This window comes from Phyllobates terribilis, unplaced genomic scaffold, assembly GCF_046119375.1.
Source record: "Phyllobates terribilis strain yellow unplaced genomic scaffold, ASM4611937v1 Scaffold_11__3_contigs__length_659146591, whole genome shotgun sequence".
Taxonomy (NCBI): domain Eukaryota; kingdom Metazoa; phylum Chordata; class Amphibia; order Anura; family Dendrobatidae; genus Phyllobates; species Phyllobates terribilis.
This window is the reverse complement of record NW_027362771.1, coordinates 656399215-656419902: the sequence shown is the minus strand read 5'-3', so window position 1 is coordinate 656419902 and position 20688 is coordinate 656399215. Positions and strand designations below refer to the sequence as shown.

General features: G+C 52.2%; 1 protein-coding gene across 2 annotated transcripts in view; it reads right to left on the bottom strand.

Annotated features, from left to right (window-relative positions):
- The window catches only part of TP53 (tumor protein p53), a 69038-nt gene extending 48378 nt beyond the window's left edge, over window positions 1-20660 (bottom strand). The window contains exons 1-8 of one of the 2 annotated variants that reach the window (XM_073654647.1): window positions 20507-20660; window positions 18738-18821; window positions 6988-7036; window positions 6657-6833; window positions 6344-6530; window positions 2399-2508; window positions 2213-2322; window positions 1902-2023 (exon numbers count right to left, since the gene is read on the bottom strand). In XM_073654647.1, the coding sequence (XP_073510748.1) occupies window positions 1902-2023; window positions 2213-2322; window positions 2399-2508; window positions 6344-6530; window positions 6657-6833; window positions 6988-7036; window positions 18738-18821; window positions 20507-20598 (931 nt within the window). In that variant the 5' untranslated portion in view covers window positions 20599-20660. Of the gene's footprint in view, window positions 1-1901; window positions 2024-2212; window positions 2323-2398; window positions 2509-6343; window positions 6531-6656; window positions 6834-6987; window positions 7037-18737; window positions 18822-20472 lie in introns of both variants that reach the window. The other variant, XM_073654648.1, reaches the window with a different exon arrangement.
- Window positions 20661-20688: the final 28 nt, after the last annotated feature.

Here is a 20688-nt window from a genome sequence, read left to right as displayed (position 1 = left end):
CCAGAATATGTAAGATACCACTGCCCCCCAGCCCAGCCTGCACCATGTCCAGAATATGTAAGATACCACTGCCCCCCAGCCCAGCCTGCACCAAGTCCAGAATATGTAAGGGATCACTGCCCCCCAGCCCAGCCTGCACCATGTCCAGAATATGTAAGATACCACTGCCCCCCAGCCCAGCCTGCACCGTGTCCAGAATATGTAAGGGATCACTGCCCCCCAGCCCAGCCTGCACCATGTCCAGAATATGTAAGGGATCACTGCCCCCCAGCCCAGCCTGCACCATGTCCAGAATATGTAAGGGATCACTGCCCCCCAGCCCAGCCTGCACCATGTCCAGAATATGTAAGGGATCACTGCCCCCCAGCCCAGCCTGCACCATGTCCAGAATATGTAAGGGATCACTGCCCCCCAGCCCAGCCTGCACCATGTCCAGAATATGTAAGATACCACTGCCCCCCAGCCCAGCCCGCACCATGTCCAGAATATGTAAGATACCACTGCCCCCCAGCCCAGCCCGCACCATGTCCAGAATATGTAAGATACCACTGCCCCCCAGCCCAGCCTGCACCATGTCCAGAATATGTAAGATACCACTGCCCCCCAGCCCAGCCTGCACCATGTCCAGAATATGTAAGATACCACTGCCCCCCAGCCCAGCCTGCACCATGTCCAGAATATGTAAGGGATCACTGCCCCCCAGCCCAGCCTGCACCATGTCCAGAATATGTAAGGGATCGCTGCCCCCCAGCCCAGCCTGCACCATGTCCAGAATATGTAAGGGATCACTGCCCCCCAGCCCAGCCTGCACCATGTCCAGAATATGTAAGATACCACTGCCCCCCAGCCCAGCCTGCACCATGTCCAGAATATGTAAGGGATCACTGCCCCCCAGCCCAGCCTGCACCATGTCCAGAATATGTAAGATACCACTGCCCCCCAGCCCAGCCTGCACCATGTCCAGAATATGTAAGATACCACTGCCCCCCAGCCCAGCCTGCACCATGTCCAGAATATGTAAGGGATCACTGCCCCCCAGCCCAGCCTGCACCATGTCCAGAATATGTAAGGGATCACTGCCCCCCAGCCCAGCCTGCACCATGTCCAGAATATGTAAGATACCACTGCCCCCCAGCCCAGCCTGCACCATGTCCAGAATATGTAAGGGATCACAGCCCCCCAGCCCAGCCTGCACCATGTCCAGAATATGTAAGGGATCACTGCCCCCCAGCCCAGCCTGCACCATGTCCAGAATATGTAAGATACCACTGCCCCCCAGCCCAGCCTGCACCATGTCCAGAATATGTAAGATACCACTGCCCCCCAGCCCAGCCTGCACCATGTCCAGAATATGTAAGGGATCACTGCCCCCCAGCCCAGCCTGCACCATGTCCAGAATATGTAAGGGATCACTGCCCCCCAGCCCAGCCTGCACCATGTCCAGAATATGTAAGGGATCACTGCCCCCCAGCCCAGCCTGCACCATGTCCAGAATATGTAAGGGATCACTGCCCCCCAGCCCAGCCTGCACCATGTCCAGAATATGTAAGGTATCACTGCCCCCCAGCCCAGCCTGCACCATGTCCAGAATATGTAAGGGATCACTGCCCCCCAGCCCAGCCTGCACCATGTCCAGAATATGTAAGGGATCACTGCCCCCCAGCCCAGCCTGCACCATGTCCAGAATATGTAAGATACCACTGCCCCCCAGCCCAGCCTGCACCATGTCCAGAATATGTAACATACCACTGCCCCCCAGCCCAGCCTGCACCATGTCCAGAATATGTAAGGGATCACTGCCCCCCAGCCCAGCCTGCACCATGTCCAGAATATGTAAGGGATCACTGCCCCCCAGCCCAGCCTGCACCGTGTCCTTGGACGTTCCTTGTGGTAACTTCTACCTCGTTTGCCGCTGGCTTTCAGCTCCTTCTTCTTCTGGAAGTTTTCCTCTTCAGTCCTGCGATCCCGTCCAGGACAAGCACAGATTCGAACCTCAAAGCATCGACGTCCCAGGAGTAAGCCCCTAAGAAACAAATTATTAGGAGGTGAGGGGGCTTCAAAGAAGGGCGGGGGAGTACAGCTGGTGATGATCGACCCCCCCCCCAAAAAAAGGAAAATCAGGAGAATCGGGGCGTTGCCAACACAGGGCCAGGGCCCAGAAGGGGGGAGACGGGGACAGGACGGGGGGACGGGGACAGCACCGGCTGCTTACTGCTTGGTCTCCAGTGTGATGATGGTCATGATGGGTCGACGGTTCATCCCCCCCATGCAGGAGCTGTTACACATGTAGTTCAGGAGGAGGACGGTGCACTCGGAGCCCACCTGTGGACAGGGAACGGCAGGTCAGTGAGGGGCATCAGGTCCATGGACCTGCGGAGAAGAGGTCACCAGTCCCCACCTGCGGCTCCTCGTACGGCACACAGACATTGTGACGACCATTGGAGTCCTCCGCGTAATAAGCCTGAACATTGCCCTCCACACGGATCAGGTGACTCCGGGGGGCCGAATCTGGGGGGGGGGGAAGGTAATTATCCATTAACACTGCTCCTCATAGTCCATGAAGACCCCCGCACACAGGCAGAGTACCCACCGCACACACTCATACCACAGCATGGAGACCCCCGCACACAGGCAGAGTACCCACCGCACACCCATACCACAGCATGAAGACCCCCGCACACAGGCAGAGTACCCACCGCACACCCATACCACAGCATGAAGACCCCTGCATACGGGAAGCGTACCCACCGCACACAGCCATACCACAGCATGAAGACCCCACCGCACACAGCCATACCACAGCATGAAGAGCCCTGCAGACGGGAAGCGTACCCACCGCACACACCCATACCACAGCATGAAGACCCCCATACACAGGCATTGTACCCACCACACATCCATACCACAGCATGAAGACCCCCACACACAGGCAGCGTACCCACCACACACCCATACTACAGCATGAAGACCCCCATACACAGGCAGCGTACCCACCACACACCCATAACACAGCATGAAGACCCCGCACACAGGCGGTGTACCCACCACACACCCATAACACAGCATGAAGACCCCCGCACACAGGCAGCGTACCCACCACACACCCATAACACAGCATGAAGACCCCCGCACACAGGCAGCGTACCCACCACACACACCCATACCACAGCATGGAGACCCCCGCACACAGGCAGCGTACCCACCACACACCCATACTACAGCATGGAGACCCCCGCACACAGGCAGAGTACCCACCGCACACACCCATACCACAGCATGGAGACCCCCGCACACAGGCAGAGTACCCACCGCACACACCCATACCACAGCATGGAGACCCCCGCACACAGGCAGCGTACCCACCACACACCCATACTACAGCATGAAGACCCCCGCACACAGGCAGCGTAGCCACCACACACCCATACCACAGCATGAAGACCCCGCACACAGGCAGTGTACCCACCGCACACCCATACCACAGCATGAAGACCCCGCACACGGGAAGCGTAGCCACCACACACCCATACCACAGCATGAAGACCCCCGCACACAGGCAGAGTACCCACCGCACACACTCATACCACAGCATGGAGACCCCCGCACACAGGCAGCGTACCCACCACACACCCATACCACAGCATGAAGACCCCGCACACAGACAGTGTACCCACCACACCCATACTACAGCATGAAGACCCCGCACACGGGAAGCGTAGCCACCACACACCCATACCACAGCATGAAGACCCCCGCACACAGGCAGAGTACCCACCGCACACCCATACCACAGCATGAAGACCCCTGCATATGGGAAGCGTACCCACCGCACACAGCCATACCACAGCATGAAGACCCCACCGCACACAGCCATACCACAGCATGAAGAGCCCTGCAGACGGGAAGCGTACCCACCGCACACACCCATACCACAGCATGAAGACCCCCATACACAGGCATTGTACCCACCACACACCCATACCACAGCATGAAGACCCCTGCATAAGGGAAGCGTACCCACCACGCACACCCATACCACAGCATGAAGACCCCCACACACAGGCATTGCAACCACCGCACACCCATACCACAGCATGAAGACCCCTGCACACAGGCAGAATACCCACCACACACACCAAGACCCCACCGCACACAGCCATACCACAGCATGAAGAGCCCTGCAGACGGGAAGCGTACTCACCGCACACACCCATACCACAGCATGAAGACCCCCGCACACAGCCATACCACAGCATGAAGACCCCTGCATACGGTAAGCGTACCCACCGCACACACCCATACCACAGCATGAAGACCCCCATACACAGGCATTGTACCCACCACACACCCATACCACAGCATGAAGACCCCTGCATAAGGGAAGCGTACCCACCGCGCACACCCGTACCACAGCATGAAGACCCCCACACACAGGCATTGTACCCACCACACACCCATACCACAGCATGAAGACCCCTACATAAGGGAAGCGTACCCACCGTGCACACCCATACCACAGCATGAAGACCCCCACACACAGGCATTGCAACCACCGCACACCCATACCACAGCATGAAGACCCCTGCACACAGGCAGAATACCCACCACACACACCCATACTACAGCATGAAGACCCCCGCACACAGGCAGTGTACCCACCACACACCCATACCACAGCATGAAGACCCCCGCACACCGGCAGCGTACCCACCACACACCCATACCACAGCATGAAGACCCCCGCACACCGGCAGCGTACCCACCACACACCCATACCACAGCATGAAGACCCCCGCACACCGGCAGCGTACCCACCACACACCCATACCACAGCATGAAGACCCCCGCACACCGGCAGCGTACCCACCACACACCCATACTACAGCATGAAGACCCCCGCACACAGGCAGCGTACCCACCACACACCCATACTACAGCATGAAGACCCCCGCACACAGGCAGAGTACCCACCACACACCCATACTACAGCATGAAGACCCCCGCACACCGGCAGCGTACCCAACACACACCCATACTATAGCATGAAGACCCCCGCACACAGGCAGCGTACCCACCACACACCCATACCACAGCATGAAGACCCCCGCACACAGGCAGAGTACCCACCACACACCCATACTATAGCATGAAGACCCCCGCACACAGGCAGAGTACCCACCACACACCCATACTACAGCATGAAGACCCCCGCACACAGGCAGTGTACCCACCACACACCCATACTATAGCATGAAGACCCCCGCACACAGGCAGAGTACCCACCACACACCCATACTACAGCATGAAGACCCCCGCACACAGGCAGAGTACCCACCACACACCCATACTACAGCATGAAGACCCCCGCACACCGGCAGCGTACCCAACACACACCCATACTATAGCATGAAGACCCCCGCACACAGGCAGCGTACCCACCACACACCCATACCACAGCATGAAGACCCCCGCACACAGGCAGAGTACCCACCACACACCCATACTATAGCATGAAGACCCCCGCACACAGGCAGAGTACCCACCACACACCCATACTACAGCATGAAGACCCCCGCACACAGGCAGTGTACCCACCACACACCCATACTATAGCATGAAGACCCCCGCACACAGGCAGAGTACCCACCACACACCCATACTACAGCATGAAGACCCCCGCACACAGTCAGCGTACCCACCACACCCATACTACAGCATGAAGACCCCCGCACACAGGCAGCGTACCCACCACACACCCATACCACAGCATGGAGACCCCCGCACCACAGGCAGCGTACCCACCACACCCATACTACAGCATGAAGACCCCCGCACACAGGCAGAGTACCCACCACACGACCCATACCACAGCATGAAGACCCCCGCACACAGTCAGCGTACCCACCACACCCATACTACAGCATGAAGACCCCCGCACACAGTCAGCGTACCCACCACACCCATACTACAGCATGAAGACCCCCGCACACAGGCAGAATACCCACCACACACACCCATACTACAGCATGAAGACCCCCGCACACAGGCAGCGTACCCACCACACACCCATACTACAGCATGAAGACCCCTGCACACAGGCAGAGTACCCACCACACACCCATACTACAGCATGAAGACCCCCGCACACAGGCAGTGTACCCACCACACACCCATACTACAGCATGAAGACCCCCGCACACAGGCAGAGTACCCACCACACACCCATACTACAGCATGAAGACCCCCGCACACAGGCAGCGTACCCACCACACACCCATACTACAGCATGAAGACCCCCGCACACAGGAAGCGTAGCCACTGCTCGGAGGACCCCCGCACTCACCGTCTCCGGCCTCCACGCTCCTCTCGTGGTGCGGGCAGCGTCTCACCACCTCGGCCACATGTTCTGACTTCTTGTAGACGGCCACAGCGCGGAGCACAGAGCCAGCAGGGGGCGCACTCTGCGTACGGACCAGCACCGGACAGGTCTTGGCCGACTGGCAGAAGAGCTTGTTCAGGTCTGGCGAGAACTGGAAGGACAGGGGAGGGAGTGAGGGGTCGGTGAGAGCGAGGGTCTGCGTGTGGGAGGGGTCTGGTGCAGCAGCATCACTACTAGCCCAGGCATGTCCCCATTACACGTCCCCCCGCACACTCACCGTGCAGGTAACAGACTTGGCCGTGCCGTTCTGCTGGAACTCCAGCTGCAGGCCGTGCTGCCCGGCGTAGTCTTCAGTGGAGGGGACGGCCGAGCTGGAGACGGGGGCGAAGGTGCTGCTCACCCCGCCCTCCTGTAAGGCCGCCGACATGATGGGCGGCAGCGGGAACCCCAAGTCCTGGAAGAGAGAACTGATGAGACCGAGCCGGACCAAAGCAGCCGCAAGGCGGGCAACGCCCACGCCCCACCGCCCGCCCCCACGGTGACACCCACGCCCCACATACAAGGGAGGAACCCAAGGAGGCGCAGCCCCAAACACACGGGGCACTCACCATGTACTCCCCGCTGTACGGCACCCCCGGGAGCTCCGCGTCGGGCAGCCTGAAAAACAGAGAACATGACAGAGGACACAGGCAACACCGCCGGCCCGCCACCCCGCCACATATACCTTATCCACCTATCTATACACAGTTGTGCTCAAAAGTTTACACACCCCGGCAGAAGTTTTCCTTTCCTGGCCTTGTTTCAGATAATATGAATGATAACAAAAAACTCATGGTTATTGTTGGGTGAAGCCATTTATTGTGTTTTCTCTTTTTAAATCTTAATGACAACCAAAACCATCCAAAGGACCCTGATCATAAGGTCACATACCCTGGTGATTTTAGCCTGATAACATGCTCAGAATTTGACAGAAATGGGTTTGAATGGCTACTAAAGGCAACATCCTCACCTGTGACCTGTTTGCTTGTAATCAGTGTGTGTGCATAAAAGCTGAGTGAGTTTCTGGGATCCAGACAGACTTTTGCATCTTTCATTCAGCCGCTGACGTTTCTGGATTGTGAGTCATGGGGGAAGCAAAAGAATTGTCAACGGATCTACGGGAAAAGGTAGTTGAACTGTATAACACAGGAAAGGGATACAAAAAGATATCCAAGGAATTGATAGTGCCAGTCAGCAGTGTTCAAACTGTGATTAACAAATGGAAAATCAGGCGCTCTGGAAAAACCAAACCACGGTCAGGTAGACCAACAAAAATTTCGGCCACAACTGCCAAGAAAATTGTTCGGGATGCAAAGAAAAACCCACAAATCACATCAGCTGAAATTCAGGACTGTCTGAAAACTAGCGTGTGGCTGTTTCAAGACGCACAATAAGGAGGCGCTGGAAGAAACACCTAATTACTTACTGGTAATGGGTTTTTTCGGAGTCGATGACAGCACCCAAAGAGAGAGAGATCCGCCCTCCAAGGACAGGGAACCATAAGGCTTAAAAGGGGGCAGTTCCTCTCCCCACGTCAGATGGTTACAGATACTGAAAAACTGGATCTCCGGATATCGCTCAATCACCACAACCCCGAGCAGCCGTGTAAAACACCAGGAGGAGAAGCAGAAAATAAAGGGGTGAACCCTCAACAATGGGAGGGAATCTGAGGGTGAACTCCGAAAAAACACATTACCGGTAAGTAATGACGGGTTTATGGGTCGTCCATGACAGCACCCAACCAGAGAATTACAGAGAAGCGTAGAATTAGGGAGGGACCACCGCCTGCAGAACCAGACTCCCGAAGGGGATATCAGCAACAGAAAGATCCAATCTATAGCGCTTAGAAAGTAGTAGCCGAAGACCACGCTGCCGCTCTACAAATCTGGTGGATAAACACACCTGACCTTCCTGCCCAGGTAGAAGCAGCGGCCCTCGTGGAAGGAGCTCAGATTCTCCTCCACCTCTCTGCCGCTTGTAGAATAGGCCATACTAATAGCCTCCCCGAGCCACCGGGCCACCGTGGCTCATGCCGACAGCCTCCCCGAGCCACCGTGGCTCATGCCGACAGCCTCCCCGAGCCACCGTGGCTCATGCCGACAGCCTCCCCGAGCCACCGTGGCTCATGCCGACAGCCTCCCCGAGCCACCGTGGCTCATGCCGACAGCCTCCCCGAGCCACCGTGGCTCATGCCGACAGCCTCCCCGAGCCACCGTGGCTCATGCCGACAGCCTCCCCGAGCCACCGTGGCTCATGCCGACAGCCTCCCCGAGCCACCGTGGCTCATGCCGACAGCCTCCCCGAGCCACCGGGCCAACGTGGCTCATGCCGACAGCCTCCCCGAGCCACCGGGCCAGCGTGGCTCATGCCGACAGCCACCCCGATCCACCGGGCCAGCGTGGCTCATACCGACAGCCTCCCTGAGCCACCGGGCCACACCGACAGCCTCCCTGGGCCACACCGACAGCCTCCCTGGGCCACACCGACAGCCTCCCTGGGCCACACCGACAGCCTCCCTGAGCCACACCGACAGCCTCCCTGAGCCACACCGACAGCCTCCCTGAGCCACCGGGCCATACCGAGAGCCACACCGAGAGCCTCCCTGAGCCACACCGAGAGCCTCCCTGAGCCACCGGGCCACACCGAGAGCCTCCCTGAGCCACCGGGCCACACAGAGAGCCTCCCTGAGCCACACCGAGAGCCTCCCTGAGCCACCGGGCCACACCGAGAGCCTCCCTGAGCCACCGGGCCACACCGAGAGCCTCCCTGAGCCACACCGAGAGCCTCCCTGAGCCACCGGGCCACACCGAGAGCCTCCCTGAGCCACCGGGCCATACTAATAGCCTCCCTGAGCCACCGGGCCAGCGTGGCTTTAGAGGCCTTATATCCCTTCATCAGCCCCTGAAAGCAGACAAAAAAGGGACCCATCCTTCCTCCAGGATCTAGTGTATTCCAGGTACCTCCTCTCTAAACAGCGTTTGACATCGAAGGAATGTAATCTTTGCTCTTTATCGCTAGTAGGACAACTTCTTGTGATCGGTGAAACGTAGAGACTACTTTGGGGAGGTATGCTGGGTCGGGATTTAAGATTACCCCATCATCCCGAAACAGGGTAAAAAGGAGGGTCTGAATGTCTCCTATCCGCCGAGCGGAGGTCAAGGCGACCAAGAGGACCGTTTTAAAGGGAAAGGACTTGTTAAGGCCGAGTGTACTAGGTTAATATCCCAAGGGGCTGAGCTGATTGCTTGAACAGGTTTGGATCTGGCGTATGCCTTTATGAACCGCGGAACCCAAGGGTCCCCTGCTAGGTTAAAGTTCCAAAGAGCTCCAAGGGTCGATATCTGGACTTTGAGGGTACTAACTGAGGGTCCCATCTGCACCCCCTTCTGTAGAAACTCCAAAACTAAATTAACCGGGACCTCCCCCTTCGGATCAGCCCCAGATACTGACAGGAATTTTTTCCAAGTCCTGTGATAAATCCAGGAAGTTACAGGCTTTCTGGATTTAAGGAGAGTAGACGATACCTCAGCAGAGAAACCTCCTACTCCTCAGCAGAGAAACCCCCTACTCCTCAGCAGAGAAACCCCCTACTCCTCAGCAGAGAAACCCCTCTCAAACTCCAGGCAGTCAGATGCAATCCGCCTGCGGGTGATGGACTGGTCCCTGGGAGAGGAGATCTGGAAGATCCGGGAGAACCCAGGGATCGGAGACTGACATCTGCTGGAGCCAAAAGAAAAAACACCGTCTTCTTTGCCAAAATGGGGCTATCAATATTACCCGAGCCCTGTCTTCTCGAATTTCGCGAAGAACTGTCGGTATCAGAATTAGAGGGGGAAAGGCATAACCCAGGCTGAATCTCCAGTTGATCAGAAGGGAATATACAGCAAGAGGATGATCTCCGGGATTCAGGGAGCAAAAGTGATCCACCTTCCGGTTGGATCTGGTTGCAAAGAGATCTATGGAGAGGACTCCCCACATGAGCGTAATTTGGTGGAACACTGCCTGATTCAAGAGCCATTCGCCCTGGTGAAGGTGTACTCAGCTGAGGAAATCCGCTTTGCTGTCGTCTTCCCCTCTTCTATGTACTGCGGAGAGAGTCTAGGGTTAGGGGAGAAATATACCCTCTGTTACCCTCATTAGTGTCCTGGACACAGTACCTCCATGGTGATTTATATATACTACCGATACTTGGTTGTTGGACAGAATTTTGACGTGTTGACCCTGTAATGCCGGCAGAAACCCCTCTATAGCTTTCTCCACAGCTACCAACTACTTCACATAGGAGGAACTGGACCCGACCAACTCCCCTGAAGTATGTGCCGATCTAAGTGGGCCCCCCATCCCGAAGGACTGGCATTGGTTGTGACTATCCTTGTAGTTGAGGACCCCCAGGAGACTTCAGTGGACAGTATTACACCGTCCAACCACCAGTGGAGAGACTCCAGCGCAGCCAGTCCGTTTGCTCTCCAGATTTTGTCGTAGGAATTCCTGGTTCTCTAGAATGCCCCACTGTACAGTCCTGGTACGGACCTGGGCCCAACAGACTCCTGGTATGCATGCCGTGAGAGACCCTCGGAGTGACATGGCCCGCCTCAGTCATAGTCAGAGAGTCTATGGCTTAATACGAAGGTCTGAATTCTCCCCACTTTGTCTGGTGGAAGGTGACACTCGAGTGATCGAGTCTAGTGTAAGACCTAGAAAGACCTGAGACGTCGATGGAGTTCATCTTGAGTTGCCCATGTTGATAAGCCATCACAGATTCCGCAGCATTTCGAGGACTTGTTGAATCTGTTCTGAGCAATGCTGAGCCGATCTTCCAACTATTAAAAGATAGTCCAGATATGGCACAATCAAAACTTTCTTCTCCCAAAGATGAGCTGATACCTCCGAGATTACCTTGGTGAAGATTCGAGGGGCGATCGCTATGCCAAAACGGAAGAGCCCGATACTCAAAATGTCTGACTTTTGAATCCACCTGAACCGGAGGAATTGTTGGGATTGGATGCTTATGGGGATATGGTAATATGTGTCTGTCAAGCCCAGGACCGCCATGTGGCAGCCTGGAAAGAGCAATTTTATTGCAGACCCAATTGACTCCATTTTTAAAGTAGGACCCTCCAGATAGCTGTTGAGGTCTTTTAGGTTTAGGATAGTTCTGAAAAAACCCTCTGGTTTCCTTACCAGGAAGAGGGGAGATATCTAATTGATACACTTGCACATCCCTAATTGATCCCCGTCCATACACCTATATATAAATAATTGTGTTTTGTACATATATATATATACATACTGACTGTATCCCCATATTTAGAATGACGTCCATGTTGGCCGGAGCCGTGCAGTGTACATCTTGCGCAATGTATGCATTCCGTGAGCACCCGCTCGAGGATCCATACTGCTGCGAGAGATGTGAGCATATCGTGCACTTGGAAGCCCAAATTCTGGATCTAAGTGCTCAGATAGCGGTACTGAGGAGCATCGACAACATGGAACGGAGTTTGCTGCTCACCGAGCAGACACTCAATGGGTCAATACTGGGGGTGGAGCATAGAGGGGAAGTGCAGGCTGAACAGGCAGGGAGCTGGATAACAGTTAGGAGGGATAGAGGGAAGAAGTATAGGAAGGCTGGTTCAGAACCGGCATTATTGGAGCACGACAGATCCTCTGACCGCCGGGGGAGTGTATGCTCCAGTAATGAGGGGGAGGGGGGAAGTGTAGGGCAGGCAAGACAGGTCCTGGTAGTGGGTGACTCTATTATTAGGGGGACAGACAGGGCAATCTGTCACAAAGACCGGGATCGCCGAACGGTGTGCTGCCTCCCTGGCGCTAGAGTCCGGCACATCGCGGATCGGGTTGACCGGATTACTGGGTGGGGCTGGCGAAGACCCAGCGGTCATGGTCCACATCGGCACCAATGACAAAGTGAGTGGTAGATGGAGGGTCCTTAAAAATGATTTCAGGGACCTAGGTAGGAAGCTTAGGGCAAGGACCTCCAAGGTAGTTTTCTCAGAAATACTACCAATCCCGCGAGCCACACAGGAGCGCCAATGGGAAGTTAGGGAGGTGAATAAGTGGCTAAAGAGTTGGTGCAAGGCAGAAGGGTTTGGGTTCATGGAGAACTGGGCCGACTTCGCGGTCGGCTACAGGCTCTACCGTAGGGACGGGCTGCACCTCAATGGGGAGGGTGCAGTGGTGCTGGGGAAGAAGATGGCTAATAGGTTGGAGGAGTTTTTAAACTAGAGACGGGGGGGGGGGGGGAACCAAGGAAATAGGTGGGATGTGAGGCAAGCAAGGGGGAAGGGGAGAAGTGAATATAATGAGGGTGGAGAGGGGGGTGGGGATAGTACAGTTAGATCGTTAGAGAAGAATAGGATGCTAAATAACCCCAAAGTTTTATCTTGCATGCTGACCAACGCAAGAAGCCTGACCAATAAGGCGGATGAGCTGCGGGTGCTTATATCGGAGGAGAGGTATGACATCGTAGGTATAACAGAGACTTGGCTAGACGATAGCTACGACTGGGCGGTAAATTTATTAGATTATAGTTTATTTAGAAGGGACCGGAAACAGGGGAAAGGCGGAGGAGTCTGCTTATATGTAAAGTCACGTCTAAAGCCCAGACTAAGGGAAGATATAGGAGAGGGAGAAGAGGGGGTCGAGTCCATGTGGGTAGAGATAGAGGGAACTAAAAATAATAATAAAATATTACTGGGGGTCTGCTATAAGCCACCCAATATAACAGAGGAGAATGAGAATCTGCTATTAGGACAAATAGACAAAGTAGCAAAACATATTGAAGTGATTGTAATGGGGGATTTCAACTACCCGGATATTGACTGGGAAACAGAAACCTGTAGATCTCAGAAAGGAAAAAGGTTCTTGACAAATATTAAGGATAATTATCTCTCCCAACTAGTGCAGGAACCAACGAGAGGGAAGGCCGTGTTGGACTTAATATTGACTAATAGGCCTGATAGAATAACTGAGGTACAGATAGGGGGGCACCTAGGTAATAGTGACCATAATATTATCGACTTCAAAATGCCCTTCAGTAGGGTTATCAATAAGGGAACAACAAAAACATTAAACTTTAGGAGGGCGAAGTTTGATCAGCTGAAAGAAAACCTTCAACTTATAGACTGGGACAAAGTTCTTAATCAAAGGAATACGAATAGTAAATGGGAAACCTTCAAAAGAATTCTGAATACTCAGTGCGAGAGGTATATACCGTATGGGAATAAAAGGGCCCGAAATAAGAGGAAACCAATATGGTTGAAGAAGAACGTAAAAGTGGCGTTAAATAGCAAAAAAGAGGCATTCAAGAGATTAAAACAGGAAAACAGTAAGGAGGCACTAATGTGTTACAAGGAAAAAACGAGAACCTGCAAAAAACAAATAAAAATAGCAAAGGAGGAAACAGAGACGTATTGCTAGGGAAAGTAGATCAAATCCCAAACTGTTCTTTACGTATATAAATAGTAAAAGGATTAAATCGAATAATATTGGACCGATAAAAAGTGAGGAAGGCAAAATCATAGAGAAAGATGAGGATAAAGCTAATCTATTAAATAATTTTTTTTCGACAACTTTCACAAAGGAAAAAGAACTAACAGGAGAAATGAGAAGTGACAAACTTAATCCTCCACTAAGTATGACAAATCTAACCCAAGCTGGGGTACAGAAACGCCTCAGTAACATTAAAATAAACAAATCACCAGGACCTGATGGCATACACCCACGGGTACTAAGGGAACTAAGTCATGTGATAGACAGACCGTTATATCTTATATTTAAGGACTCTGTTGAGACTGGGTCTGTGCCACTTGATTGGCGACAGGCGAATGTAGAGCCAATATTCAAAAAGGGAGCGAAAAGTGACGCCGGAAACTATCGGCCGGTGAGTCTGACGTCCGTTGTGGGCAAAATTTTTGAAATCTTCATTAAAGAGGCAATCATGGAGCATCTTGACGCTAATAATCTATTAACCCCGAACCAACATGGATTCATGAGGAATCGCTCCTGCCAAACAAACCTGATTGACTTCTACGAGGAGGTTAGCTCTCGAGTAGATCAGGGGGAACCAGTGGATGTCGTGTATCTCGACTTCTCAAAAGCGTTCGATAGCGTGCCACATAATAGGTTGGTATACAAAATGAGAATGATGGGGCTGGGGGAAAATGTCTGCAAGTGGGTAGCTAACTGGCTAAAGGATAGAAGGCAGAGGGTGGTTATAAATGGAATATACTCAGATTGGGTAAGCGTCACTAGTGGGGTACCACAGGGGTCTGTACTAGGCCCAATGTTATTTAATATCTTTATTAACGACATAGTCAACGGGATAAATAGTAAAATATCAATGTATGCAGATGACACAAAGTTATGTAAAACAATTAATACAAAAGAGGACAGTGCAGACCTACAGAGGGATTTGGATAAGCTGGGTAGGTGGAGCATTAAATGGCAAATGAGGTTTAACGAGGAGAAATGTAAGGTCATACATATGGGAAGGAAAAATGGAAGTCACCAGTACTCACTGAATGGGAAATCATTGGGGAATTCAGAGATGGAGAAGGACTTGGGCATCTTGATTGATAGCAAACTAAATTGGAGTGCCCAAAGTCAGGCGGCTGCTGTAAGGGCAAACAGGGTAATGGGATGTATCAGAAGAGGTATAGCTGCAAAGGATGAGAACATTGTTCTTCCACTGTACAAAGCACTGGTCAGACCACACTTGGAATACTGTGCTCAGTTATGGGCCCCAATATATAGAAAGGATAGAAATGAGCTTGAAAAAGGTACAAAGGAGGGCAACAAAATTACTAAAGGGAATGGAGGGACTGCAATACCCAGAGAGGTTGGCAAAACTAGGACTATTCAGCCTGGAAAAGAGAAGGTTGAGGGGGGACATAATAAATGTGTACAAATATGTTAGGGGACAGTATAGAGACCTTGCCCGGGATTTGTTCAAAAGGAGGGATATTACGGTAACAAGAGGGCACTCACTAAGACTGGAAGAGAAAAGGTTTCAGCACCAGCATAGGAAGGGGTTCTTTACGGTAAGAGCAGTGAGAATATGGAATTCACTGAGTGAGGAGACGGTAATGTCGGATTCACTACACCAGTTCAAGCGGGGACTGGATGCATTTCTAGATACCAGGCAGATTTCAGCATATACTTAAAAATAAAATAAAATAGTAGGTTGATACAGGGATTTATTCTGACTGCTGGTTTCAGAGTCGGGAGGGAATTTTTCCTCAGGTGAAGATTGGCCAAATCATTTGGGGTTTTTGCCTCCTCTGGATCAACTTTAGCAATTACAGAACTAACAGGTCGAACTTGATGGACTCAAGTCTTTATTCGGCTTTACAAACTATGTTAATACCCTCTCCCCTCCTCCCGGGTCGCAACCCGAACTAGAACCGCCTTGTCTAGGAGACTTTGGATTTCGGTCTCCAGCGCCCGCTGCTCGTCTTGCGATGCTCTGGGGGGAGTAACGAGAAATCTGGTTGGTGGAAGATCTGGAAACCACAGCTTCAGCCCTGCCTTTATGAGGTCTAGAATCCAGTTGCTTAAAGAAATCCGTACCCAGGCTGGGAAGAAGTGAGAGCCGACCCCCCCACCTGGGAAAAATCACGGGAAGATCCCTTAAACATGAATCCTCTTCCTCCCCTTCTCTGGTCAGACCAACTAGATTGGTCTTTCTTCAGGGAATATTTCCTCGAGTATCTTCTGGTCCGAAAGGGCTTCCTGAATGAGGAATAACAAAACTCAGGGAATTTTTTCTTTCTATTCCCTGCTTTCTCCAAGATATCATCGAGGGCTGCTCCGAATAAGTATTCTCCTTCGCAGGGGGAGAGGTTCAACTTATTCTTTGTTTGCAGGTCTCCTGGCAGCATTGGAAGAGGCGGCAGATTTTGCTGTAATAATGGTAGAATCCGCGGCGGCGGCATCCGCCAGAAACGCTGCAGCCCCCTGTATGACAGGGACTGAGGCCAAGATATCCCCCCTAGGAACTCGGTTTTTTAACTGGTTAACAAGCTGATCTAGCCAGACCATTAGGGATCTGGTCGTACAAATGGCCGCAATACCTTCTGCTGAGGACTCCCAGGTATTTTTGAGGAATTGGTCAGCTTTTTGTCTAATGGGTCCTTCAGCGTACGCATATCTTAAAAGGGTAGCGCATATCTTTTTGAAGTTTTTGCAACTGCGACATCTAATTTCGGAGCTTTATTCCAAGAGGAGCAAGAAGCTTCCTCAAAGGGATATTTGCGTTTCTACAAGGAGGTTGGAGCGCCTTTCCTATCTGGGAGCCTGGATTCTTTCATCCAAGGGAAAGCGGCATCGTTATTGCTGCCCCAACCCCCCGAACATTAAATCCAACTTAGAAGGCTGCGCCTTCTCTTCTACAATCCCCATTGTAAAACGGATGGCCTTGGTAAGGTTACCCACTTCCACCACTGGAAAACAGTAGCGTTTACTGCAATCTTCATCTGAAGAGGAGGCCGAGGATGAACCCGAGGACCCACACTTCTGATCTATCTGAATCCTCTAAGGGCTGGTGGGGCACTTTAGAAGAAGACGACTACTGATTCCCCTGAGAAAGAGTCTTAAAGGTATTTTATACTTCAGACCTAATTAGGGACTGCAGGCTGGAAGTAGAACCTGGCGACTCCTCTGTCATGGTCTTTTCTATACAGGCTCTGCAGAATTTCTTAGCCTCGGTGACGGGAGCTCACACTCACAGAGCCGACATTGCAGGTGTCTACATTTAGCCGATGATTTCACAGGACTAAAGAAAAAAGCAGGGAAAAAACAATGAATAAAAGGACATTCTCAGAGTTTTCTCACCCATCAGATCTGAAGAGGTACCGGAGCTGGAGAAGGACCCTTGTCCTGGGACAAATCCCCTCTGGAGGTCTCGCGAGAAAAATGACTGCCACTGCGGTGTGTCTTCCGGGACCCCGTCTCTACTGGGGCCTCCGTGCCGCTCATGGCTGCTGAAATGGTTGCTGGAGCAAAAATACGGCAGCAGCTGGATGGAGCACTTTGGCAACACTCCATCCCCACTTCCTGCCTTTTATCAGGAAGTGCTCCCTGCAGCCCACCTCCCAGCTTGAACCCGGAAGTCCAGGCGAGTCCCCTGACCGGAGCACTCGTCATGGAGGCCGCCCCATGACGTGCGCATGCCCGGGCGGGACACGGCGGCCCCAATCAGGGACGCTGCCGCATGTGACGACGCAGGTCCGCCCCCAGAAGTCACCTGACCCGCCTCTTCCGGCCAGCCAGGCGCTTGCGCAGCCCCGGACAAACACCACAGGATGGCACCGCCGGATAACTTCACCAAGAGGGACCGACAGCCTCTTCTGGCCTACCCGGCACCCAGTAGGTATATTCAAAGGGGGAAATAATTAAATAAAAAAAATCACACACAAGCTTCTGGAATTGCAGTTCCTGAGGCTTCCTGTTCAAGGATGGGAACCAACTGACGTGGGGAGAGGAACCGCTCCCTTTTAAGCCTGATGGTTCCCTGTCTGACATGGTTATGACTAAGAACATTTTTGTTCGAAACGCGTAATCCCCTGGATTTATAATTTTAACAGCATTATTTTAAGGGAATTCTAATAAATATGAAGTTTTAACACACATTCAGATTCCTTTTTGGATGTTTGTTGCTGGATCCTTTTTTTTTTTTTTTTTTTTTGGAGGTAAATTTTCACTCATCAGCCCGGAAGCTGCGCATGGGACGTACTTGGACGTTCCAACATGACAACGATCCAAACCTCAAGGCCAAGTCGACCTGTCGTTGGCTACAGCAGAACAAAGTGAAGGTTCTGGAGTGGCCATCTCAGTCTCCTGACCTCAATATCATTGAGCCACTCTGGGGAGATCTCAAGCGCGCAGTTCATGCTGGACAGCCCAGGAATTTACAGGAACTGGAGGCTTTTTACCAAGAAGAATGGGCAGCTTTACCATCTGAGAAAATAACCTCATCCACAACTACCACAAAAGACTTCAAGCTGCCATTGATGTTAGAGGAGCAATACACGGTATTAAGAACTGGGGTATGTGAACCTCTCAGCACAACTGTGTAAAAATATAATATAATATAAATTATATATATATATATATATATATATATATATATATATATATATATATATATATATATATATATATATATATACATATATACACACACAGACATACACACTACAATACTGTGCATTAGTGAGCAGCACACAGAGTGGTAACTCCACACATACAGTAGCCATGCCTTCCTTAAACTGGACAATCCCTTTAAGGGTGAAGAGAAACTCACAGTCTCCAGAGATCCTCGAAGGTCTCCTGACTGAGCGGAGGCTCCATCCCTCCATCACTGGGCGGATCCATAGGGGCCAGAACACTGAGAAGAAAACTGAGGTTACACCACACAATAAAGGACCCAGAGGTCCACATACTCAGTACTGCCCCCGAAGGAAAAGCTCAGCACTACACATCACAGAACAGAGGGAAGACAGAATAATAGAAGTGTATACAGTATATACAGGTGGGTGAGGAGCGGTATACAGTATATACAGGCGGGGGAGGAGCGGTATACAGTATATACAGGTGGGGGGGGAGCGGTATACAGTATATACAGGCGGGGGGAGCAGTATACAGTATATACAGGTGGGGGAGGAGTGGTATACAGTATATACAGGGGGCAGTATACAGTATATACAGGCGGGGAGGAGCAGTATACAGTATATACAGTCGGGGAGGAGTGGTATACAGTATATACAGGTGGGGGAGGAGCAGTGTACAGTATATACAGGCAGGGAAGGAGCAGTGTACAGTATATACAGGCAGGGAAGGAGCAGTATACAGTATATACAGGGGGGCAGTATACAGTATATACAGGGGGGCAGTATACAGTATATACAGGCTGGGAAGGAGCAGTGTACAGTATATACAGGCAGGGGAGGAGCAGTGTACAGTATATACAGGGGGGCAGTATACAGTATATACAGGGGGGAGGAGCAGTATACAGTATATACAGGCAGGGGAGGAGTGGTATACAGTATATACAGGTGGAGGAGGAGCAGTATACAGTATATACAGGCGGGGAGGAGCGGTATACAGTATATACAGGTGGGGGAGGAGTGGTATACAGTATATACAGGTGGGGGAGGAGTGGTATACAGTATATACAGGGGGGGGCAGTATACAGTATATACAGGCAGGGGAGGAGCAGTATACAGTATATACAGGCAGGGGAGGAGCAGTATACAGTATATACAGGCAGGGGAGGAGCAGTATACAGTATATACAGGCAGGGGAGGAGCAGTATACAGTATATACAGGCAGGGGAGGAGCAGTATACAGTATATACAGGCGGGGGAGGAGCGGTATACAGTATATACAGGTGGGGGAGGAGTGGTATACAGTATATACAGGTGGGGGAGGAGTGGTATACAGTATATACAGGGGGGGGAGGAGTGGTATACAGTATATACAGGGGGGGGCAGTATACAGTATATACAGGCAGGGGAGGAGCAGTATACAGTATATACAGGCAGGGGAGGAGCAGTATACAGTATATACAGGCAGGGGAGGAGCAGTATACAGTATATACAGGCAGGGGAGGAGCAGTATACAGTATATACAGGCAGGGGAGGAGCAGTATACAGTATATACAGGCAGGGGAGGAGCAGTATACAGTATATACAGGCGGGGGAGGAGCGGTATACAGTATATACAGGTGGGTGAGGAGCAGTATACAGTATATACAGGTGGGTGAGGAGCAGTATACAGTATATACAGGTGAGTGAGGAGCAGTATACAGTATATACAGGTGGGAGGAGCGGAACAGTATACAGTATATATAGGTGGGGGAGAAGTGGTATACAGTATATACAGGTGGGTGAGGAGCAGTATACAGTATATACAGGTGGGTGAGGAGCAGCATACAGTATATACAGGTGGGAGGAGCGGAACAGTATACAGTATATATAGGTGGGGGAGAAGTGGTATACAGTATATACAGGGGGGGAGGAGCAGGTTACCGCACACACCGGCTGCCGGTATCAGTATTCGGGGACTTCTCACCAGTATTCGGAATCGGTTCCTGAAGCTTCTATCGTCCTCGTGTCGGGAATTTCCCAGCTCCCGACATGCTGTGCGCTGTTTCGCAGTAACATTTCCGGGAGCTGAACCGCAAACAGAGATGTTTACTTCCGGGTCAAGTTGCCGGGCGGCTCCTGATTGGTGGAGCGACTATACTAGCGAGA